Below are 25,735 nucleotides of genomic sequence, written 5' to 3'. Positions count from 1 at the left end.
TATAACATCAGAATGCACAACCGATTGCCTCCATCAGTACTTAAAATGTGATTATGTGGAGGCTAAGAAAATTAGATAGTGCAGTAAATAGACCCCATGTTTGTTTCTTCCAAAACAAAGAGGTATCAGTGGGCCTGTTCATTATTTTGGGTTATAATTTGCTACTGATACTTAAGAAAAAATACATATTTGAATTTCAGCCCCATTAACTTATGTGTGTGCTCACAAGACTGTGTGCATTTGTATGATAACATTTGTAATACTGTCAGATAATATTACATATTTAAAAAAAAAACAAACGTTGTCTGAAAGGAATTATTAACTTCAGAATAAAGCACATCTTTCTGGCTTCCACTCCTGTTTTTCCCCTGATAGTTATGTTGAATAATATATGATTTTTCATTACAAACTGTGCAGTAGGGATTACAAGATACACCACACATCTAAGTTAACGTGACTGCCGGAACCTTAACTATTATATTCCCTTTTGCATTTTACTTCTTACTTTTAATTGAGCAACATTTAATGTTACATTAAAATTGATTAGTGCAGGTCTTAATCTTTATCTTGTAAGTATTCAGACTTAATGAATCAATTTTTTGTTATTTTATTGATACATAAAGTGTCCATGGATAGGTCAATTGAACAATGCCCTTGTGATTAAAAGAAATGGAGATCACATTTAAGAAGTTAGCTTCCTAAGTACAAACTTCTATGTATCTGGATTCATGCAGTTCAATATTGATTAATCTTTCAGCTATATTCCATTATGTATATGCACAGTTTTACTTTTTTATATATATATATATACACACATAAAGGTGTATGTATTTCATAACATGTACATACTCATGTGAATGAAATCATGTATGTAAGTAAATTCATGAGTCCGAATACTGATCGACAGGCAGTCTTTCTGTCTGGTTATTGACAACCCAGTTAAACCAGTTATAGCTGTTACATACTGAGTTTATAAGCTTAAAGAAGGCTATGTTTAAAGGAAAAAATATTTACACAGTGATGTAATCACAAATGGCCAAAACTTGTTAGATCAAAACTTGATCTGATGTTTCTTGTGAACAGATTATACAGGAAAAGATGATCCTGCTGACGAAGATGCTCTGAGGGCTGGAGCACCTCTTCTATGAAAACAGGCTGAAAGAGTTGCGCTTGTTCAGCCTGGAGAAGAGAAGGCTCTGGGGAGACCTTAGGGCAGCCTTCCAGTACCTAAAGGGGGCCTACAGGAAATCTGGAGAGGGACTTTTTATAAGGACATGTAGTGATAGGACAAGAAAAACTGACAAAGGGTAGAATTAGGTTAGATATTAGGAAGACATTCTTTACTATGAGGGTGGTGAAGCACTGGAGCAGGTTGACCAGAGAAGCTATGAATGCCCCATCCCTGGAAGTGTTCGAGGCCAGATTGGATGGTGCTTTGAGCAACCTGGTCTAATGGAAGGGGGTTGGAACTAGATGATCTTTAAGGTCCTTTCCAACCCAAACCATTCCATGATTCTGTGATTCTATGGAAAAGAGCTAAAAACTGTAGAAAAAAAAAACCTTCAAAGCTGTTACTACTTTTATGCTTTCAAGTGCTTGAACTTCACAACTAAACTCAGTCTCTTTAAACAGAAGTTTTCGTAATAATGTTTCTAAGATTCAAAAGATGAAGAAAAAAATGAAAAAAACCTTCTGCTTTACTTAGTGAGCATTTCCCCTCATTATTCATTATCACAAGGTTTGGGCTCTGTGTTTCCGTCATTGCAGCATGTCCTAGCCTTGCACATACAACACAAAAAAATAGTGAGTTTAAACTCCCCTGAGTTTATTTAAAATATGGAAATTTTGTCATAATTATGGGGAGACACATCTTGGTTGACTGTTTTGACTCAGGCAATAAACAGTAACAAAGTAGTCCACAGGGAGAGGTTTGGAATAAAATTCTTAGGAAAGTTTGTTTTGGAAACACTGACACATGTGGTTCCTAAAACACTATATGCTTCCTGGAACCAGGGTGCTCATGTCTGAAGACTGGCATTCTTCTTGCTTATATCACAGTAGAAGAACAATCATTTCAGTCTCCACGTAAGGGGTTTCTGACACCATAACCACATTTCCATGTGCCTTTCTGTGGATCAGACATCCCAGAGTTCTTGGGAACTTGCATCTCTCATGAAGTTTGGTCTGCACTGACAGGGAAATTCCAGGGTTACAACATCTGGGAATCTTTTCCATGCCCCCAAAGGCACAGCATGTTCAAAAGATTACTCTAGGTCATTTTACCTGGCCTGATCCTGCCTTGGGACACCTGCATGCTCAGGCATCTGGAAGCCAAGGCTCCTCTGCAGTTCTGTATGGGAGTCTTGCCAGTTTTGGAGATCTTACCACCTATAATGCAATGCAATCACTTCAGAGATTTGATACCTACCAGCTTCAGTGTCAGTGCCCTCATTAACACCATGGATAGATTTGGCCAAATACCAGAGATTTCAGTGCTTATTATATAACATGACAATTCTGATGACCTGAAAGGAAGGGTTATTACATGTGATAGTGCCCTCAGAGTACTCTAAGAACCTATGAAATCATTACTTGTGCATTCAGGTTCCCCTGTCATCAATGTGTCTGTATCATTTCACATGTGAAATAACACATTAAGATGTTATTAGTGGATATGACAATCTATCTTACTTTCCTCTGGGGACTAGATAATGGCTTACGGATACATTAATCCTTTTGATTTTGGCATCTGTTATAACATGATGGATGTGTGGCATACAACAATGTTTTTTGCTTGCTGAGATGTTGTGAATAAAAAGAGAAATAAACCCACATAGAATGTGTCCATTTTGAGAGTTCATCTCCAGCCTGGCCATGTTTTTTTTCTCTGGGCAGTGGTGGGTTTGGGCATTAATAATTTCAGAGATGCTAAAACTTCTGGCAGGTAAGGGAACAGATGGGAATGCACTAATTCTGAGACAGCGATCAGGCAACAACATATCTTGTAGACTATCTAACACTGTGTCTATGATGGCATACAAATCACTTGACAGATGCATTATTTGGTAAAGGTGCTGCGTCCCAATGCTCCTCCCATTGCTAAAAACTAATATACCATTTTTAAAGACCAAAATTAGGTCAAAGTTCTGTTGATTTTTATGTCATGTCGTGCAGAGACCTGCCAAGCTCCTGGATATATTTTTTTCTCTCCATTCTACTCCATGCTACTTTTGTTGACATTGTTGACATGTTGACATGGTTTAGCGGGGGACTTGGCAGTCGTGGCATAATGGTTGGACTTGATGATCTTAAAAGTCTTTTCCAACCTAGCTGATTCTATGATTTCAGGCTTCTTGTTATATGAGTTCAGTATGCATTGAATTTCTTTGTACACTGGAATACTGTGTAACAAAAAGCAAGTAAGGGACTGGTAACTAAAAGTCTTCACATTAAGCTATGTTACTTGCTTTGCAGGTGGATTTTGATGGTAAGCCTGACTCCTTGTTCTTCAGCGATGGGCAGCGAAGAATTGACTTTGTTTTGGTGTATGAAGATGAAAGTAAAAAAATGACTCATAAGAGGAGTGATCGTAAAAAGCAAAAGGTAGTTATTTTCTGTATAAATTTGAATAATTTGTTGGGTGTTAGAGCAGAAAGGACAGCGTCCTCATCCAGAATTGTGATTGCATTGCCATGTCCTCAGAGTACACTTGAGAGCTGGGAGACTGAAGCCCATCAAACTGAGCAGAGAACAGGGGTGAGCTCAAGCCAGTAGGTTGCTGTGTAAACTGGCAGAGCACTGCGCGTTGTGAGTGCTATGTGACCTCAGAGCATCCTCCTGGGAGAGAACCCTTCAGGAGATGTGAGCAGCAAAATGTTGTTATCAGGTTCCTAGTTAGAATTGGACACCAAGATATTCAGTCTAGGGCAACTTTCTGTACACACAGTTATTGAATTATACCCCTAATCAACTTTGGTATTAAAATCAGGGTATTCAGAGGAACCCACAGAAGGAGGCAGCTGACCAAATCCTCCAGGTCACAATTATGAACATAGCTGCTGACATTCTGCCAGTAAAGTAGCTAAGTTATTTATGGGAAATAATTGTACGCCAATTTGCCACCAGTATTTCTCCCTGTACCCCTCCTTCCCTTGAAACTGCAACAGTTTGCCCTTCCTAGGAACCTTGCAAAAGATTTCTGACTCAAGCCAGTGACTACTTGGTGCTCCTTAGCAACCATGAACAACAATCATAGATTATTTTTAACTATCATTTTTTAATTACTTCAGTGGTTCTACTAATGGACTACATTCATTATGTCACGAGGGCCCCAAAAGCAAGCTCAGCCATGCCACTGAGCTGTTTTAATTTTGAACTGCCTGAGAAATATCCATCCATGGGATTGTAGTCCCCTTGGCATCTGCACTGTCCCATCTACCTGCTTTCTTCTCTGATATAGCAACTCTCAATGTGCAGCAGCGTCCTCTGGTAGAGGCAGTGAAACAATGGTATCACTGAAAGCAATTCATATGCAAATAGTCATTTGCAGTTCGGAAAGAGAAGAGTAGGAGTAAAAAGGCCTGTAGCTAAGTTGGTTGATATTCATTACACAATGTTGTCATTGGCAATAACAGGGCAGCCATAAGGAATGTTATTAGTAGGGTTTAAGAGAGCCCTGCAGTGATTGGATGTTGCATTTTCCCTGATCACAAGATCAGCAATAAAAAATAATTGAAAGAGGTAATTAGAAACAAAAAGCTGCCCCTTTGGAAACAATTGGTTTTATCAATTAGCATTTGACATTTATGTTTGTAATATTTGGCCATTGCCCAAATGTACTTAAAAATATAATGAGTGACTTTTCCAAGCAGTGATGGAAATTAAATGTGAGCAATGGAGTAGTATTTTTAGTGCAGCATTAATGTTAGGACATTAACCAGAATGAAACCATGAATAACTACACCTGGAGATTGTAGGTAATGCACTAGATGCTTGCACAAAACCCCAGTTTGCTTCCAAAGGTCTCAATCCTACAAAGATCTGCAGCCACACTGATTGTGTGGTGTGCTGAGGAAGCAGTGTACCTACATGCTGCAATGTGAGAATGAGAGTATATGTGAGAACAAGAGTGCGTTAGACTAATGATGGGATAAGGAAAGACTGAGTGGCTGGGGAGCAGCTCTGTGAAGGAGGCCGTCATCGTCTTTATGGACATAAAGTGGCCAACAAAAGCTGTATGGACATAAGTACAGCCAGGAGATTGAGACACATGATTAGGGTGATGTGGAAGTCAGAAGGAAGCTGAAAACAGTGGTGATAGCAGTTCTTACAGCCAGAATTTCCACGAACAGGGAGAATCTGAGGTTATAGGAGTACTGTGGAAGGCATATGCAAGAATTTCAATACTGGGAATGCATACAGTGCTGAAAGGGGCTGAAGAGAGGATTTTGTTCAAGGAGTCTGTCACATAAGCTGAAATGAGTCACATGGTTGTAACCAAACTCCTGTGATTCAACTCAGAAGTACTGGCTGCCTCTCTCTGATGTCTCATATACAAGTGTCGTCAGTTTAGAATTGCATTTCTTCAATCTATTGTTGGAGGAACAGGCTTTTAGAATGTGAATAGATGTAAGCTTTCTAACTTTTTAGGGTGGGATAGGTGCAGGTCAGCTCCAAGCACAAACCTTTAGTCATCTCAAAGACAGAGAGGTCCTTCATCTCACTTGGTATCACTTGCTGTGCAAGTGAAGAAGCTGTATGTGCTGCAGATCTTCACTCCCTAAGCAAATGCTGTACAGACACTGGCAGCACTGATAATATTTTTCTTCCTGTATGTCCTCCTTAGTGGGATGCAGGACATTGTTTTGGGACCTACCTCATACCCACACTAGTAGTGAAAGGAGAGAAACTGAGAAGTACCAAAGAGATAAATGTGAATAGAATTTTTGAAAAGAAGAAACAGAACACGTATACCTTATGTCTGAGATGGAAAGGAAGAGGACATTTACGGTACAGTTTTGCATACTTGTTGTTTATTTGGTTGTATTTTTTTCTGGGACAAATGACTTCTACCCTGGTAACCAAATACAACCAAAATGAGGAGTATTGCCATTTACTATCAGCTTTAAATTCTGAATATATAGCTGTCTGTCTCTGATCAATGATGAACTGAAAATGCCAAATTTTATAAGCAGTATCTTATGTAATAGGTGCTTTAAGCCTAAACCGGTTCTTTGCTCGTGCCGTTCTTTCTTTGACTTCCCTGTCAGTTTTATAGAGCTATTATTCAGAGCTTTATGGTTCACAGAGTTTGGAAACTCCAGCTTATTAATAATAGTAGATCTAGATCTATCCTCACAGGGTGAAATCCTTACCTCATTGAGGTCAGCAGCAAGGTCTCCACTGGCCATGTGCAACATTGCAGGTCTGTGAAATGTAGGGACCAGCAGTGTAATCACTGGGACAAATTCTTTCTGGTGCACACTGCACCCCACCTGGTTGCATGACATGAAGTTCAGGACAGAACTTGAATTGTTAGTGGACAACTACAGATCCACATTTCTGGTGTGAAAAGCTCTGCTTGCTGCAATGGGTGGTTCTGTGTGATACTGAGAGTGGAAGAGTTCCCAGATGCTTACTGAATTCAGTCAGAAGGGTTTGAAAATCAGACCTCAACCAAGGTATCCGATGTACTGGATTCAGAGAAACAGGGCACAGATGCATCTGTTCTTCTGCAGCAAGAGAAGAATCAGGTCCTGGGACCATCATTACATTTAATTTGAATGGCTTTCAAAAGAATTGCATGAGTGTAACTGTGAAAATGACCCAGCATTAATTTATATTAGCAGTATTCTTGGGAAAACATCTCAGAGTATAGACGGAAATAAATAAGAGCATGGGAGTGATTTGAATAAAAGGATAAAAAATATGGAATTCTGAAGCTTTTATAGATGCACAGTGGTGCTGTGCTTCCCTCTTTTTCATGTTTCCTAAATGTTTTAAAGGAGGCAAAATCAAACTAAAGAAATGGCACCCTCATGGAAGTTTCTAATATAATTTACAGGTCCAAAGTTAGCAGATAAGGTTCACGTATACAACTTAGTTTGAACTCCAAGCCTTTTTAAGTTGGTATACGATTAATTCTGCAAGCACTAGCAAAAATCGAACTGTCATAAGCATATTTCAGAAACTGCATTGCAAGCAATTAAAATTCCTGCTCAGTGCATGGGTTTTAAACCTACAATTTATGTACCCTATTTGTCAGGGTAGGTTACCATCAGAATAGAAATTAAATATCACCAGTCTTCCCAGGAATGCTCCAAAATGACAGTTTTATCTGTTGGAGTCCGCAAGGAGCTCATTGTTGAGAGTTAAAGGGTCAGCACCAGAAAGGTGAATTCAAAATAAAAATATGCAGAATGTCATTCTAGTCCATCTGCTTCCCCCCAACAGAAACAATCAGAAAGACCATCAGTAATTTAAGTAGGAATGTGGGCAAAACCTTCATTTCCAGCCATGAAGTAGTTGGTGCTTCACAGAAATAGATAGATTTTAATTTTTGTTTCAAATTAAATGAAAACTATAATTCACAGAAAATATGACACACTTTTTTCTTTTTTTAAGTACTGTTTTACAAAGAAATTCTACAGGGATAGAGAAGTTTGTCTTCATAAGCAAACAGTGAACATTTCCTGCTTCTAGACCTGTTTAGTTTAGATAACCAACAAAAAAAAAAGCTTGGATAACTTTTCAAAACCTAATTGTACTTTTCCCACTGTTTAGCATGTGTCATACCTGCAGTGAGAGAACAATACTTGGATTTACAGAGAAGGGTACCTCGGTGCCATTTTGTGTGGTGATTTGAGGCAGTAGAGGATGGCAGGCTCTATGTGCCTGTGGTATGCTCAGTCAACCTACCCGGGAAGTCTGATAACAAAGAAGAAAAGGGACCTTTAGCACTGGGTGGAGGGCAACCACACCTGCCCTTGTGTCTACTGGACAGATTGGTTTTGAAGCAGGAACTGACTGAAATAAAATCTCTGTTCTTGAGGCAACCCCAAATCCAAATTTTACTTCTTTGCCTACTGGATGAAAGGAAGAATGACAGAAGGATGAGAAGACAAATGGAAGGACGGAGTTACTCTGAAGTTACTGCATACATTTATAGGACTTTCCAAACAGGATAACTAGAAGCCACTGTAGAGAGCAGGGCTAGACTGCAGTATTGCCAGTTCTGTGTGGTCATGAATCAGGTTTCAGAAAATCACAAGGCTGCTTAAAATCAGAGTGTATCTCAGAAAAATATGTATTTTGAGTTCTTTGAGTTTACTTTTTTGGTATCTGCTTCACATTTTTGTTATCTTCAAACATAAGAAGCTTACAGAAACAGAGCTTCTCAATGAGTTATTTCCTGATGCCAACAGCTGGGACTTTCAGGAGAGCTTCCACAGACCATCAAAGAAACCATGAGAGTTGGTAGCTAATATTAATACCATCCTCTCCACTCCCTTTAGTGGATATTCATGGGGGAGGCTTTGGGCACCATGCTCTTTCTCTTACTGACTGTGATTTATCTATCGCCTGTCAGGTAAGGCAGAGGTGGATGTTCAAGCACTCCTTCCTTGTTAGGAGTTTTCCTCAGAAGTCACACAGTCATTGTAGGGAACTTTTCTCTTTGCACAAAAGAAACTAAACAAAGATATAAGCTGGCGTTCTGCCACTGTAATCAAAGCAAGTGCTCCCTAGCATTTAAGAAACACGGAGAAAAGAACTGCTAGTGGTCTGCTACCAGTTTCCAGATTGACAGTTTTGTTAGTCTCCTCAGGTTGGGAAGACACCAGGCATTGAAAGCACTATGGTGAAAAAGCAGCTCGCAACAAGTAACCCTCCTATATGCCTGTAATACTTGGAATTGACTTACGCTGTGCTTTCATTTCCGTAAGATTGTATATGATTATGCATCCTGTAGTGTCTTTGTCTACTGGCTAGCCATTCAGTCATCAAAATCTGTCAGGTTTAGATCAGCAGCATTACCATGATCACATTATCATTATAGCTTAACCTTGCTGGTAGCTGAGCAAAATGCCAGATACTGAAAAAAGTTGGGACAGTCTCTACCTTCCAGCCTAATAAGCTATCATATCCTTATGCTGTATTCCCCAGTCAATGTAAAACCATTATAGACTCCTCTGGGTAAAAGTCTAGCTCCTCCATAGATCATCATACGCATAATTCAATCATTTATATAAAATAGCAAAGCCCCTAATTAGCAAAGCCTCCCAGGGGCTTTGTTCCCCACTACTTGCATTAATGCATTATTAGAAACCTTAATATTGTCAACATTCCTCTAAGATTTTGAGGACAAAATTAATTTGGGCAACTCCTTGCCATAATAAATTATTAAGGCAACCTGAATTGTAAGATTTAAAAAAAACCAGTATTAGACTTCTGCTAATGAGAACTGCCCTGCTTTGTGTGTTTAAGAAGAAACGAAACAGATACTTAGCCCTCTGCCTTTTATATTTGCTGAAACAAAGGAGAACTTAGGTTGAAATATTTTCATGATTCAGTATTATTCACCTTACAAAAAAATCATGTGAATGTGGAAGAAGCGAAGAGGTAAGATGAAAAAGCAGGAGAGTTAATAGTGGAGTAAACAAACAATTCCTGTCTTGTGTACTACATATATTTATGATCTCGTAAGGGGATTAAGTTATGATATAAAAAAAATTGCAGAGGAAATCAGTACATAGTTTATTCAGAAGCTAACACAACTGTGAACCTTTAGCTTTGAAGAAGAATGGAGAGCACTATTACATACAAAATCTGAAGAATTAAAGGAAATTTGTTTCTGCAAGGAAAAAACTCATAAACATTTGGGATTATAAATTAGTGCTGTTAGTACAAGGAAGAGACTTAGATGTCACACGAAACAGCTGTATTAAGTATCCTCTTCAAAGTTTGCCTTCCATTAGGATTCTAGACAGTAGAAAATATTAGGTATATATAATATATTATAAATATGCATATTACACATACATATACATATACAATGTTATATACACAATGAAAAAATATAAAAATCATGATACCAGTAGCAAGTGGATTTATGGGTCGTGGAGAGATACCTCCATGAAGATCCCAGTCAAAGTCTGGGATTGTGTTTTTATCCTGACAAATAGAGGAATAAGGAGAAATACAGTAAGTATTGATGAAAGAAGAAAACAGATTGGAAGATTTGGCTTTTCCTGTCCCTAACTTGAGAAGAAGGTGATATTCACTGGAACAAAAAGGCAGAAAAACTGAAACAGATTTTAAAAGTACCTTTTTACAAAATATGAAATTAGTCCCTTGTGACCATTGCCACATGCAGGTGCTGGAGTTGAGAACTAACAAAGTATAGAAGGGGTAGGCTGTTTATATTATTATTCAGTTTTATGACTATTAATTCCAAGGCTTGCTAAAGTTTTTGGAAAAATAGTTTTTTCTGCACTGGGGACTTGCAGCAGTATTTGGACATTAAAGAAATGGATGAAACTTATGTGGAGATACAACTGCCCTGTTCCTGTGGAACTCCTGAAGATCTTTGCCCTTTTTGCTGAAGCATCACCCCACCTAGCGTGAGTGGATCTTGGATTTAGGCCTGAAGGTCAGTTTCTGTGTACGTACCAAAGTTCCTAAGACTTTATCTAAACAGTCCTGCATCTTAAGCACGGATCTTAAGGCAGTCAGTCTGGCTATAAAGAACCAGGTGACAGAAAACATTGGATCATTCTCCTTTTAAGTTCCTTTAGTGATAGGTACAGAATCCTTTAAGCACAGGGCATATAAACAACAAAAATATTGGTCTGTGGAATGAAAGCAACCTGTGAGTATGAAAGTAGTATCACCCAGTCACTCTGAGAACCTTGTTGCATGCCTAGCCTACCCTGGATCACACATCAAATCATCAGTCCCCAGTGTGTTGATATCATCTCCTTCTGGAAAGCTGCTCACAGAAGCCCCCTTTCTGGCCCAAGCTGCTTGCAGATTCCCCACCCCCCACCCCCCATGCTGATACTTTGACATGGGAGAGTTGGACACTCTTGACTTACTCAAACATCTCAGTGTGGAACTATTCAGTTGATGCAGATGGCTTTCGAATTTGATTACCTCACATGAAGTTTCACAAGTTCTTGTATATCCTTTATGGTGTTGTATATTTTGTATTTTGAGGGGAGAGGGACTGCTCGTCTGTGTGTTTTTTGTGGGACGCCGTGTGTGTGGAGAAGCAAATTCAAGATTGCCAAGATAGTTCAGATTTTTTTGTAACTCACTACCTGCCAAGTGCTCGTAATGGTGAAGTGAAATTAAGATGGTCCGTGAATTTCATCTTTAGTGAGGAAAACTTGCTATATCCTTCAGGGGACATTAAATGCTTGTAGAATAACTCTTCAAGTGCTACAGCTCTCGGCTACTTCCTTTGGGGATGCTTATTCATAGATTAAAATGTAGAGGGCTACTACAGTTTGAACCACTGTGTGAACTCATATGATTATTGTGAAAGAAGAATAAAGTTACAGGTTGCTGGGTCAAAAGTGGTATGGAAAGCTCTTGAGATGAAGACTTTCTAAAGGACAGATTAATGCAGGGAGGGAGGCTGCCATCAGAAGTTCAATTAGAGACTAAAAGTGGAGGAGATCACAAGTTTCAGGGGTAATTGCCCTCAAAATTCAAAATCTGGGACACATTTTTACCTCTGTAATGTACCAGAAGGTAAGAGGGTGAATTCTCCATAGCTGCATTTGAGGACAATGTTGCATATGGGCAATGTTGCATATCAGAAAAAAAACTGAGCAGGATCAGTAGGTAAGACTGTACCTATCAGCAGAGTAGCTGTTAAGTGGTCTGTAGATATAATGACCCAATGATTTTTTTGGGGAAGCAATTCCATTCTTCTATGCATACATGTTTGTGAAATTTGGAACAGACGTTTTATGGTGTTCAATACTTTTTAACAGAGGAAGAGACAAGTATATGAATCAAACCTGATAAACAACGGCTTGCAACTTGAAGCAACAAGATCGGTGAGTGCTATTCTCTGTGAACAGCTGTGTCTGAGAGCAAAGCTGCCCCTATGGGAATAAGGAAACTGGATATATGAATTTACTGTAACATTTCTCTCGGGAGAAAAAAGCCCATCTTTTTCCATCAGTAGAGCCTCTGTGATCTGATGTGAAATCTTTTAAACTTTATGTCTGCTCCTTGCTCTGCAAAATAAAAGATGGGAAGCTGGGAGATTACATGGGAATCATGTCTGTTGGATGAGAGGTTGTGTTTGCTCAGCACTTGGGAGATAATTACTGGCTGTACTCTGAGGAGAGGTTCTCCCCCTGCTCTGGCTGTGTAGGACATGTGGGAAGCCAGTGGGTGTGTGGGGCAGAATGTCCCAGCCAGAAGAGCAGCACAAGGCCTGGCACATGACCTGCTCTTTGCAAGGCCTGGCACCATGCAAGTGATTGTAACTATCATGCTTTGTATATTTTTGGGCTGCAGTGTTGCCTGCAGGCAGTTTAAGAGTGCTGTGATAATTCACAGCAGCTGCTGGAGCTGCTGTCTCTTGCAGGAAGGGTTAGAGGCCCTCAGAGCCCCTTTCCTTCCTGCCCTGCAGGGCTGCAGTGCTCCATCTGGGTCTCCCCATCCCGGACAAGCATTTCCAGTCTAAATTTGTTGTTGTTTGGTAGTCTACAATGAGCTTCACAAAAGGTCACTTTGCCCCTTCCTCCCAAATTAGACTCAGAATCCATGGCGTCATGGTATTTATTTGGTTTCTGCAGTGAAGGTTCCTGCTGCACATCCAAGGATGCAGTCTTGCTCTTCACATTCATAAGTAAACTGCTTACTGGAAGCCTGACATGGCTATAGTTACATGTCGCTATATTTACATGTTGCAGTTTTCTGTAGTTCTGCCACGATCGTGACTGAAAAACTTTAGAAACTGGAAGTTTCCCCGGGCTAGATCAGATATCTGACAGATGTTCTGGAGCCAGTGAGTATGTAATGTAATTTCATGTGGCTGAGACTCAGTAATGCAGGGTGTCAATAGAAGTTCTACAGGCAATGTACAGACAGGAGACAAGTGGCTGTTAATGGTCCCGCTGCATACCGGTGCTGGTTTAGGTGTGCAACTGGGAGCAAAGTACTCCATGCAGTTGTTGTCAGCAGTCTTAGCTGATTTCCCTTTTCCTCTCCCCATTCTCACTATGTAGCTGGGAATTGGTGTTGCCCAGGAGCACCCATGGGTGCCTAGCCTGCTTCCATCAAGTCACATCACACTGGGGTTATACTTGAGCTGCTGGGGAAACAGTGGCAGGTCCAAAGCCACAGCTGCTGTGCCAGGCTACATGAACCCATATGAGGGAAGCATTGTTACTCTTAAATTGCTTTGTAAAATACTTTGCAGATATTTAAACAATAACATTAAAGGAACATTTAGCTGTCTTTTTTTTATATACCTTAATATGCCTCTATATGCTCGAGTGTTTCCACCTCATGTCAGTGCTTTTACAGAAGTTGATATATTTGCTAAGATGGACAGAGAATACAACATAGAGTAGGTCATCTGTGAGCTGTAAAAAGAAAGAAAATTCTGGGTAGTTTAAAAAGTGTTCTGAAAAGGCCTTTGCTTTCATTTTCTTGCACACATTTTTAATATTCTTTCATTCCAGGTTTTGGATGAAAAGCTTATTTTTGTAAAAGTGCATGCGCCTTGGGAAGTGCTGTGCACATATGCTGAGGTTCTGCACATAAAATTGCCTCTGCAACCCAACGACCTGAAAACCCGAGACTCAGCTTTCAACTGGTTTAGCAGACTCTTCAGAGTGGATGAAAATATCATCAAACCTGAGCAAGAGTTTTTCACTGCCCCTTTTCAAAAGGAGCTTTTGTCCAACTTTTATATCCAAGACAAAGACACATTTTTCAATCCTGCAACTAGAAGCCGAATTGTAAGTCCATGGAGTGTTTCTAGAATTTGATCTTAAAAAGAAAAAAATCCTTTAATCAAATCAGTGCAATTACCTTCATGAAAGTATCCTGAAAAGTTAGAAATATTTGGGATGCAATAGTCCTGTGTCATTCATGAATCAGCCTGGACAATCCAGAATGAAAACGTACTTTACATTTATTCCATTTCTGTTCCACCTGAATTTAAAGGAGTGGTTTGAATAGTTCATATCCCCTATGCAATTAATTTTGTCAGCACTGCTTGCCCTTTCCTAACCTGATTATCTGTGGAGACAGGTGATCACTTTCAAGTTGCAAGAGACACAAAAATATTTTATCAATTTCAGGTTCATTTTATCCTGTCCCGTGTGGAATATGCAACCAAAAACAATGTGAAAAAGTTTGGTATTAACAAATTACTGGACACTGGAATCTACAAAGCAGCATTTCCCCTTCATGACGTAAGTCCAGTGCTTGAAACTAAAATGTATTTTGAAATAGAGGTCTGAACTCTATCTGTGGGGTTTATATCAAAAAATGCAAGCACTGTTGATTGCCTTACTCCTTGACTGGTCGTTATATCCACATAGTAGAATAAGACAGAGTTTGGCGAAAGAGATTTTCTTTCAAAGCACTGTTGGTTAAAAATGTAGCTCCATAACTGAAAAAAAAATGTATTTAATTTAGGAGCTGTTAAACTTGTATTCTCTGGCAGATGTAGTTCAATAAAGTGCCTGGCCTGACTGATAGTTCCCATGACTCACAGTATCATCAGTTCTAAATCACTTTTAACATTGCCCCTTTTTTTAGAATTCAATTCTTCAGTATTAAAGTTCCTATCAAATACCAACATTGTTAATAAAGATGTAGACTACAAATCTCATCTTAGGATGTGTGGCAGTCTCACACAGCAAGAAACACTCCCACAGTGCCCAAACACTGCAAGATACATGCAGGAAGACTCAGGTTTCTGTAGGAAGTCTCTGTCCATCCAGTCCAACACCTCACAGGTGATGTCAGAGTCATGCAGAGAGAATCTTAACAGGGTTGGATTTCACCTGGCAATATTAAGAAATCCAGCTTTTGTAGCTAAACTTCCGACACTTTAAAAAAGTGTCATATTATATCATTTCAAGAAGAAAGTTATACTGAAAATTGTTCTGTGTACAAAGGCTAGCAATAGAACAGAAAAAGAAAATGAAGGAGAAAAAAAATCAGATTTCTGAATATTTGACTAAGGAAAAGCTCTGTGTGAGGCTGCAAATGGGATACAGCAAGCAAAGACTGAGGGCTGTTTTTCTGCATTTAGTTAATTATACATCCACATCCCCTACACCTCCTCCCCATGAAGGCCACGAGTTCAGTGTCTGAGGTGTGTTCTATTGAGAAGTCATTGAGAACATGGGAGATTGGGAATGGTAGCTGCTTCAGGTGTTTGGACTTGGCTTAAAATATTCAGGAGGCCCACAAGAATTTTGAGGCAATCTTTAAGGCAGAATCAAGACAAATCACGTTTCTTGTAAGTAACCTAAAGCTTTACAGGATAGAATTAGTACCATTCATGGCTATCCATTTTAAGGTTTCCTTTTAAAGATTTAAAACCTGCCTTGCAGGCTACTTCTATCATGGCATGGGGAATTTGGGCTCAGTATGACTAGTGATTATTGACTGTCTTTTTATACAGTTAAAATTATTTATCATGGCTCCTCTGAAAATCAAGACTAGATGATAGATTTCTACAAATGTCACTTGTCTTGTTGCATCAGAGATATAGAATGGAAAAATCCCTCAAATAAAACAGGCTTTATTGAAATAGATTTTCAAATAACCTAGTAAAAACCACAAGGATTATCTCCATGTGAACTCTCTTTTAAATTTAAAACAGAGACTAGAAGCTCTGGATTTATGCCTCAGACTTTCCACCCTTCATTCCAGTTCAGTATTATTTTGAAGTAAAGGATGTTAGCATGCTAAAGCTACTTAAAATCCATTTTAATTTAGTCCTGTTCTCTAATTAGAATGGATCCTTTTCTGTTTTCTGTTCCTAAGTGCCAAGGCACTGACATGTGCTTAGATTTAATTTAATGGTGAGTCTCTGTTATTTTCAGCTCACATACGTAAAGCATTAGCTTTAGCTTTTGGTGCCTTTCTGACCTTCTATGCTGAATTCTGGTACTCTCCCAGGGCTGCCTTCCTGCTCCTTTTCCCAGCTTGCAGTGAGACTGGACTAAAAGGCTAGTGCAGGCTCTGGCTTCCTGGCCAGACCCATAGGGTCTGCAGAGATGGGAGCTGATCTGTGCTGGTTAGATTAATGGTATCTTCTTCTCATGCTTTTTCTGGTTTTTTCAGTCTAGTTTTAGGCACCTGTCAACCGATCCCAACTGCCCAAGTGAACGGTATCTTCTCTACAGAGAATGGGCTCATCCCAAAAACATTTTCAAACTGCAGCCCCTGGATTTCATCAGGTTGGTGTGACTGAGGCTGGACTAATGCAGCAGGAACTAGGAATTTACTTAACAGGCCTGGTTTTGGGGACGTCAAAGAGACACTACCCAGTTCTGAGGGCAGATCCATACACCTGAATGAGCTTATGCACAGGAGCATACCTTGAACTTGGTTTCATGATAAGCCAGCTCCTGAAAAGGCAACCACTTAAATATTTTTTTTCGCAAGGTATGCTTTTTCTCTCTTTTTCCTTTTTTCCCCCTTTCCTATCCTCTTATAAAAGCATTAAAGTGGTGATAAAAATACGCAGATGCAATACTTCTGTAATCCCAAAGTTTAAACCTGAGGAATATGGCAATATGAGCTGGTACAAAATGCATGAAATGAAGAGCCATTTGAAACAGAAATGTAAATTTACTTGCATTTCAGAAAAAAAAAACACAAACCTTTCCCCTCCACAGGAAATACTATGGAGAGAAAATTGGAATCTACTTTGCTTGGCTGGGTTTTTACACTAACATGCTGATCATGGCTGCAATTGTAGGAGTCGGCTGTTTTCTGTATGGGTGCCTGACAAAGGACAACTGCACATGGAGGTACCTATCAGGATTATTTTAATATCCTGTGCAAATTTGACCAGTCACCTATAGAGGGGGACTGTGCAGGGTTTGCAAGGCACTGCAGAATAAAAGAGGCAAAATGAAAGGGCCTGAAAACAACAGTTCTGGATTTGAAAGCAAAGGCATAAAATACAGGAAGAGTAAGGGATATCCACAGACCATTAGAGTGATAGACATCAGAGAGTTTGTTATTTCCTCATTTTATTTATATTTTGCACTAGGTTCACCACACCTAGTGTAGAAACTCAAAGAAAAGAGTGAGAATCAGAAGCATAACATTATTTTCACTGTGATAATTCTGGAAACAGATATCCAAAGACCTTGATAAAATCCTCAAAATTTCTTTCCTCTGTTTTGAGAGAAGCATAGAGAAAAAGCAAGCACAGGGGGCTTCAGCTGCCCAGGATATACTGGGTGACGATGTATAGCCCTCATCAGAATATGACAAATTCAGCTGTGGCACAATGACCCTGGGGTCATCTTTGTGCCAAATTGCCTACAGACCATCACACTGTATACCCTCTTCTGGAAGGATGTTTATTTTTAGAAAACATGATGAAGTGATGTTCCAGAGCTCCACTCCTGTGGCCAATTTATACCCATTTAGCCTTATGCCAGTATTATCATTTAGCTAAATAGTTCATCTCCGTTTCTGGTGTTTAGTCTATTGATGTACTTATAGAAAGCAACTACATCACCTTTCAGCCTCCACTATACTAGGTTAGTACATACTAGTTAGATGGCAACTCTTTTCCTATTTCTTAAGAGACAGATTTGCGATTCCTTGAATCACCCTAGCAACCTCTTCTGCACATTTTCCAATCTGATCCTCTGTAGTAGACCGCAAGGACTAGGTAGCCATTTTGGTTCTGCAGCTATTCCATGCTCTGGTAGGCAGTGTTCTTTGCCTTCTGTCCTCGGACCTGCTATGGTAGCACGTGTGAGCATGCAAGCATGAGTTTCCCACTGAAGTGTGAGAGCTTTGAAGAGCAGTTTTAGTTTTGATAGGAGCAGTTTTGAGAATTGCTGCTATGTACAAGGGATGGAAATTATTTTCCTCCTATGTATGTCACCAATTTTTGAGATGCAGACTAAGAACGGAAATGGGGATGTATTGACTGGCTGGGGTGGGGAATTCTTGAGTGCAGATGACTGGTAAATTATTTCTCAATTCCCTGAGATTATTGCACTGTCGTTGTGTGCAAAAAAAGAACTAAAGTATTTAGTGTTGGCGAGTGACTGACTAGTTTTGTTTTTAGCCAAGAAGTATGTGATCCCAGCATAGGCGGTAAAATCATAATGTGCCCTCAGTGTGATAAAGTATGTACCTACTGGAACCTCACCATCACTTGTGAATCATCCAAGGTAACTACATTTACAGCTTATACACACTACTGAACTTTAGTTGCACTTTCTCTAGTACTGCATATAAAAAGAAGTTGTTCTTCCACTAACATCCTGCAGAATTGCTAGAACTGCGGAAGTAGTTGTTCCTTTTGATAGAATGACTGAACTTTGGAAAGTAAAAACAACAACATTAATTTCTCCAATCTGATCTAAGATGAAAAAAATTGTTGGGTTTGTTTTTTTTTTTATTTCACAAATATTTGATACATGACTGTAGTGGATTTTTAATTGAAACACTTCGGTTTCATTTGGAGATACTTCTTCATTTCGGTGGGGGGAGATTCAATTACTTCAGTCTCGATTTGGTAGCTGTGGATCAATTTTGATAAGGAAATGTTTAAAGTGTGTTTTGCCCCTTCCCTCCCCAAAGATGTTATCTGGATCCGTGCTTTGAATTTGACCTGTGTTATCAAGGAGGAGATGGGTACAAGAAGAGGCTGGTGTTGGCCATGACAGAAGGTGTGACACAGCCATGTCCTGTTAGCCATGGAGGAGGCTAACCTCACTAGAAGAACCTCACTTTCTTTCTTCATTACCTCATCTCACTAGGCTAATGTTAGTCTTTTGTTATTCCTTTCCATAGATTCAGTCACTCCCAAAGCTGCAATTTTTCAGCTATGTACCAAAAATACTTTGCCCAGCTTTAATGTGTTGCTTCAGAGCATTTAAAGGGTAAAAGAAATAAGAATACAGGGAAAAGGCTAAGATGGAAAGAAAAGGCAAATTGTGATCACAGAGGTATCTCGTCACAATGTGTTTTCACTAACCAGCTTGATTTGTTGTTATCCTGCTCATGAAAACCAGATGTGTCCATTGCCTTTTTGTGGATGTATTAAAAATGCATAACTCTATACTGAGTTCCCAGACCAGAAGCACTGTTTTTCCTCTTCCTGTGCAACAGATGGGATGAAGTTTGATAGCACACCATTTTACTATCCTCTTGCTGCATGTTTGGCTTATATTTTTTATTCTTGGCTTTGCATTTAATTTCCGTAATTTACTGTAGGTTAGTGTACACTGACAGAAACTGAGGAAACATGGTCAATAAAGACTGTTTATTAAGCTACATAAAAGCTAAAAATCAACATGTTCAGTAGGCAGTTTCTGTTCTGGGTCAGTATAGGAGAAAAAAAAAAAGGTCAAATATATTTTAAGCCTTTTTTCTTTTCCATTTTTCCAGAAACTCTGTATATTTGATAGCTTTGGAACACTGGTGTTTGCAGTATTTATGGGAATATGGGGTAAGTCGATTTCAACAACTGTGGTTTGTCATCTAATTTTGGCCAAGCCTCCAGCATCAGCCAAGAAAACATGGATAAATTTGCCACAACTTCGTTTGCTAGCATTCAGGAATTCATTAGTAGGTAGTTCTGTGTAGCAGAAGATACATACATTCACAGGAACTCTTTCTTAGCATCGTAAGAAAACAAAGAATTGTAGAACTTAAAGTTGGTCTTCAGTGTCTGGTTTGTTTCGTTTGACTAGGAGGAAAGTCCAGGAGAAATTATTAGAGCTGCCTCATGTTCGTGCAGCAGGAGCCAACCACATGCTTAAGTATATCTGGCAGAGGAGCTGTTATTTTTCTGAAGAGTTTTGGAGCTGCTTGTGCCTATTAACAGCTGTGAGACTGCAATTGGAAATAAGGCAATTGGAAAATAGTCATTTATTATATTTCCCAAGAAATTTTTCCTCCTGTCTTTATTTAAGAAACTGACTGTAAAAAGTGTAACTGGTGGTTACAGAGCACTAGATGTATCTTTTAGCAGAGAAAATATATCTGAAACCAGAATGTTTCCCATGGGTGAAACCATGTGGTGCTGTGTTCAAGGGATTAGGCAAGGTTCATTTTCCCAGAAACGGTTTCATTTGTTCATATTAGCAGCTTTGTTAACTGGCTTTTATTGCATTGTCTTATCCAGAAATTACCAAAATAAGTTCAGTGTTAGGTCTGTATACAGGATACTTTAAATAAAATAACTCATGTAACATTTTAAACTCATATGCATGCTGACAAGAATGCATCATTTACTTTCCACTACTAAGAAGGAGAAAAATAACTGTTACAGCCAAACCCAGGACAGCAAAACACATCGTATTCTTATTTTCCTATGACCCTAGAATCCTACAATAGTTTGGGTTGGAAGGGACCTTAGAGATCATCTAGTTCTAGCGCCCCCTAAAGTGCTTCAAGTAGTTACTGCTTTAAATAAACAATGAAACATACAATGTCTAAAAGAAGACTGCCTTAAAATACATGCTAAAATCAAAATGCCAGCAGGAAATTCTCTATGTAAAAGAAAATTAGAAGTCTAATAGTAATGTAATCTTCTTCTGTCGCCTAAATAGTTGATTTATTTGCAATTTGATTTTAATTACAATTGTGTTTCCTGTTTTGAAGAATGGTTCCAAGATTAGTAATTACAAAGTTAAGCTGCATGGTTTTAGTGATGGCTGCAAGATCTGTTAGTATTCTTGTCATAAGTCCACTATATAGAGAGGTGAATTCTGTTACAAATTCAGTCAGATTCAGAAATTCAGTCAAAATAGTATTGAATCCAACTGACCTAGGGTTGTGGTGCAATTCCAGCTGTAATTTTCACCTTCCTCTAATACTTGTGTAGACATTCTGGTTCAAAACAACTAAAATAATACTAGATTTTTAGATATTTTTTTTGCATCATCATCAATGCACTTTTAATAATTTCTTCTTTTTGAGTGTATTGCCTTCAAAGATCTTAAAGCACCATAAAACACCAGGGAATCTGGTCTCAGGCATTAGCCCTCTATACCTTTTTGCTCTGGACCAACACTTCTGCCACCTATCCCATGATGGTATGACTAGATTGGCAGCTTCCACTTCACTTGCTGCCGCCACTGATCGCATCTCTGAACAAGATCAGTTAAACAAACAAATGCTCTTCAGTGTATTTCTTTTCAGGCCTTGGTGACACATGCAGAATACCCGGGCTATACTGAATGGCAGTGGTGAGGGACATGTGAAAGGTGACACCACAAGTTACGAGCTGAGGTGGAATTAGTACTCAGATCTCCTGATTCTGAAATTGTATTTGTTTCCACTGTTAAAAAAAAACCCCACTGGTTCAGGATAAAAGAAAAATGTCAAATCCAGCAGCAGCTCCTTCTCTGCTGTGAAAGATACAACTTGGCTGCTGCTGATTTTAGCTCGTAGAATTTTTCTTTGTACTGGGGCTAAAGGCTGTCCCCATGTTATGTGGCCTTCTTCCACTGTTAGTAGAAAGGCTATCAGAGAAGGAAGCCCTGCACTTCTGGGGTCTTCAGCAGCAGCTGGATTTGCAACTGGAGCAAATCAGTATAACTTCCTGTGATTCGGGCTGGGCAACAGTTAGAGGTTTATGGGAAACTAATCTTCTTGCTCTACAAGATGTGATCTTCTGGCCCACTGCTTGGAATGGCCTTTATGCTTCTAAGTATGAAGTAGCTGAGAAGTCCTTGTGAAAGAGGCCCCTGAATAATCTGTGGAGGAGGGTTTGCTGGGGTTCTGCCTGTGTGTAGGTGCCAGGATCATCTCACAGCCCAACCCATGGAGTTTTCTGGTTTTTAAATTCTTCAATTTGGGGTTTTTTGACCATACCTGATTTTGGAAATAACCTTTAGTGTTTGGACTTGTAACTGCATGCCATTGACGTTTCATCATTCAGGATGAGGTCCAAACACCACTTTTTGAGGGTTAGTTACTCCCAGACAATGAGAAGTGCAGTAGCGGGACACTAACTCCTCCTGGAGGTAGTGCTGCAGAGCCACACCATTCATTTAATCTGAGGATGCACTGTTTTCAGTACCAACGCATCCTGGTGTACCAGAAAGCATGGTACTGACACCCATCATCGTGTGCACCTCCCAGCCTTCTCAGTGGGCCCCTCATTGCCTTTGCTGCCAGACCTACCACATAGTGTCTCGGGACAATGTGATAAGTTTGTCTGGATTCACATCTAGCCAGTAACACTTCGGCATCTGTGTACCTGGTCCCCCAGTGCTTCCAGTTGTAGGAGCACAGCCCAAGGAGACTGATGTCCCAGCGAGACAGTTTCTAAGCTCCATGTCTTGCAGTCCCTCAGATTGGTGCTAGCAGAGAAGGAAGGACATCTGTGTTTAAGCACCCTTACCTGAACCATCGTTGGTTCTTGTCGCCTGCAAACAGATAATTTGTCCACACAGATATTGCAGACTGAATGAACATAAGTTTTTCCCTGTGGCAATTTTTGGCATACCGAGTTTTTCTTTTCTAGATATCCTGCAATCTCCAGTGTTTTTTCTTCACCTATCCAACCAACTTGCTTTCATATGCATCCTGTGACAAACTTTATCAAAAGCAGTCTATAATACAAAATCCAAAGTTCCCGTACTCTAGGCCTAGGCAGAAAGCAAATAAATGTATATTCATCCTTTAGCATGTACTTAAAACACCGTTCACCTCATGTTTCTCTTATTAAAGTACATATATATCCAAAGCAGTAATTGCATAAAGGAGTAGTTCCAGTTATTTTCACCATTGCATTAGCCAATTAGCCATGGGGATTTATGCCACGTCTGTAGAAAGTTTTATGGAAAACCAAGCCAAATGTTACAGCACAGGGGGTGAAGCAGTGTCCAGTACTCACATGGCATTGTTCATTTTGTCTGTCTTCTGGATAGTTACTTTGTTTTTGGAATTTTGGAAGCGACGGCAGGCTGAACTGGAGTATGAATGGGACACAGTCGAGTACTTAGAGCAAGAAGAACAAGTTCGCCCAGAATATGAAGCTCGATGCACTCATGTAGTAATGAATGAAATCACACAGGTAAGAAATATTCTGATAAGTATTGATGGCTACTGCAACAGACATGTTGTGAGAGGACGCGATGAAAATGGTGACTCTGGACTGGAGCTATATAAACCAGCAGTGGCCTGGAAATAGTGAATTTATAAAGTACAGATGCATGGGAAGGAGTTTACACCTAATTGTAGGCATCTTATGGTAGCTGCCTGTTTGAGGAGCTTGCACTGCTGAGGTTCCTGTGTCACCAATAAACAGAAGCAGGCATCATCTCCAGCTTAGGAGACTAAGTCTACTTTATTAAATTCTCCAAGAAATGCCCCAGTGTCACTGCCAGAGGCCAAGATCGTAGAGCATTTGCTATCTTTGCCTAAGACTGCATTAGGAAAAAATGGTGAAATAGAGGGAAAGATGTTACGTTTCATATCACACCAATACTGTTTTTTTTAATCGAAGATGTTTCTCTTTGAAACATGTATAAATAGGTATTGTTGCTAAGTGCATGTGGATGCAATTACGATTAATAACAGCAAACTCACAGGGACAAGGCTAATCCTCATTTCAACGAAATAGGATTCATGTTTATGAGGATCTTAGTTTAGATCTTTATTTATTATACATTTTGAGTAGCTTTAGCTTTTGTAGCTCACCAGCTCAGCTTCACTTTTTGTTATGCTCTGTCAGTAGATCACTCTGGCATTTATCTGAGCATTTGCATTGCTTTCACATTCCATCCACATCGTACTAATATTTATTAGAGGCCACTTGTAAAGTTTCAAAATTAACTGCCATAGTTGAAACTATCCTAAATATATCTTCTTTTTATATCTTGTACTACAAAACCAAAAAAAAACCTGGTTCTGCTTAAAAGCTTATAAACCTTCAACGTATAAAGTCATAGTTGGAAAGTTCCTTTCAGACAGTTCAAAGAGTGAAGATTATATTAAAACATAATGATTTTGATCCTCAGAGATCCTATAAAGACTCGGTGAATTTTCACACCACTGTATTGAGGTAGATATTTCCTTGGGAAAACCACCCCATTGTTTCAATGGGATAATTTGAGAAATGCGGAGATGAGGGACCAAAATTTTAGTGTCTGCTAGTTTTAGCCAAGGAAGTTTGAAAGGTAGTGGCCTTTGATTCTGGATCAGCCAAGAAGGATGTGTCCATTCAAAAGGACTATGCGCCTTGTCATAGCTGAAGTCAGTAAGAGCTGAGGAAGCTCTTATGCTGGATGTCATGGATGACTGGAAGTCATTTTATCTTAGAATGGGCAGAAAAAAACAACAACCAAACAAGAAGACACCTGTAATCTGGCAAGACTTTTGAAATCATGAATAAACGTGAGTTTCCAGGATAACAAAGCAGGATAGGAATCAAAACCAGGGACTTCCTTCCCTTTTTCTGTCATTATTATACTAAAGGGTTGGATTGAAGCATTCAACAAAAAGATTTAAAAAAAAAGAAAAAAAGATTGTGTGCATCCTTCATCTGTTTCTAAACTTCTACAGCAAGAAGAACACGTGCCATACACTGCCTGTGGGAAGTGCATACGGATGACCTTCTGTACGAGTGCTGTCTTCTTCTGGGTAAAGTTCTTCTCTTTTAATTCACTTCTCTAGTAAGCATCTAAAAAGAAAGATCCTGAACTGAGCAAAAGGTGACAATGGAACAGATTCAGATGGATTTCCATCTGATGCATAAACCAAGCCCATAATGTATAGACCTGCATGAAGAAGGTAGCAGTAGTCACCGAATACTCATTAGCACACAGTCAATAGAAAATACATATCAAAATATCATGCAGCTGTAGCTTCTGAGTTATGCTTGTGAATGTGGCCCACTGGTTTTTCCCTCATTATTGTAAGACAAATGTCTTTGCTTTTGGCGGGGGAGTAGGGGAAAGACTGGTTTATATGATCTCCTCCTTGCCAGTTTCTATCTTGCTTGTTCCAGCCATTTGCTTCAATATCATGTCTCACAGTCCTGGACCTCTTTCAGGTTTTTTGTTTCACTTCACAGAGCAAATCTGGGTGTTCTCTAATATTCCAGAGCTCCTGCTTTAATTACAACTAAAACTTCAAAGTAGTCCAGTCACCCATGAAACAATATATAACATGGTGATCATGCCCAGAGAGGTCACTTTGAAAAACTCAGTGTTTTAGCATGCTTCATGTCCCCCTTGCCTGTAGCACAAACAGCATCTGGAAAAGATCTTGTCCTAGATGACAGGAGACAGATAAGAGATAGAGAGGTGGCTGGCAGCCAGGGGAACGCCAGTGTTAACACGTCTGGAACACAAAGAAAGGAATACTTTACTGTTGGATTTAAATAGGCAGGACCCCAGACTGAAGGAAAGAGATTTGGTCTGGGTTCATTATTTGTGTTACTGCACTCATTTATGTGCAGGGTAAAGGGAGGCAGGTGGATTCATGGCAGTTTGCAGAGATAGTGAAAAAAATATTCACAGCTCTATGGACC

General features: G+C 39.5%; 1 protein-coding gene across 1 annotated transcript in view; it reads left to right on the top strand.

Moving 5' to 3' along the window:
- Window positions 1–3,456: 3,456 nt before the first annotated feature.
- The window catches only part of ANO6 (anoctamin 6), a 37,018-nt gene continuing 14,739 nt past the window's right edge, over window positions 3,457–25,735 (top strand). Inside the window, exons 1-10 of the mRNA XM_010020297.1 lie at window positions 3,457–3,603; window positions 12,000–12,065; window positions 13,707–13,985; window positions 14,331–14,444; window positions 16,333–16,448; window positions 16,890–17,024; window positions 18,308–18,413; window positions 19,636–19,696; window positions 23,130–23,275; window positions 24,766–24,843. Of these exons, the coding sequence (XP_010018599.1) occupies window positions 3,457–3,603; window positions 12,000–12,065; window positions 13,707–13,985; window positions 14,331–14,444; window positions 16,333–16,448; window positions 16,890–17,024; window positions 18,308–18,413; window positions 19,636–19,696; window positions 23,130–23,275; window positions 24,766–24,843 (1,248 nt within the window). The remainder of the gene's footprint in view (window positions 3,604–11,999; window positions 12,066–13,706; window positions 13,986–14,330; window positions 14,445–16,332; window positions 16,449–16,889; window positions 17,025–18,307; window positions 18,414–19,635; window positions 19,697–23,129; window positions 23,276–24,765; window positions 24,844–25,735) is intronic.

This window comes from Nestor notabilis, unplaced genomic scaffold, assembly GCF_000696875.1.
Source record: "Nestor notabilis isolate BGI_N333 unplaced genomic scaffold, ASM69687v1 scaffold13800, whole genome shotgun sequence".
Lineage (NCBI taxonomy): Eukaryota > Metazoa > Chordata > Aves > Psittaciformes > Psittacidae > Nestor > Nestor notabilis.
This window is presented reverse-complemented; position numbering and strand designations above follow the sequence as displayed.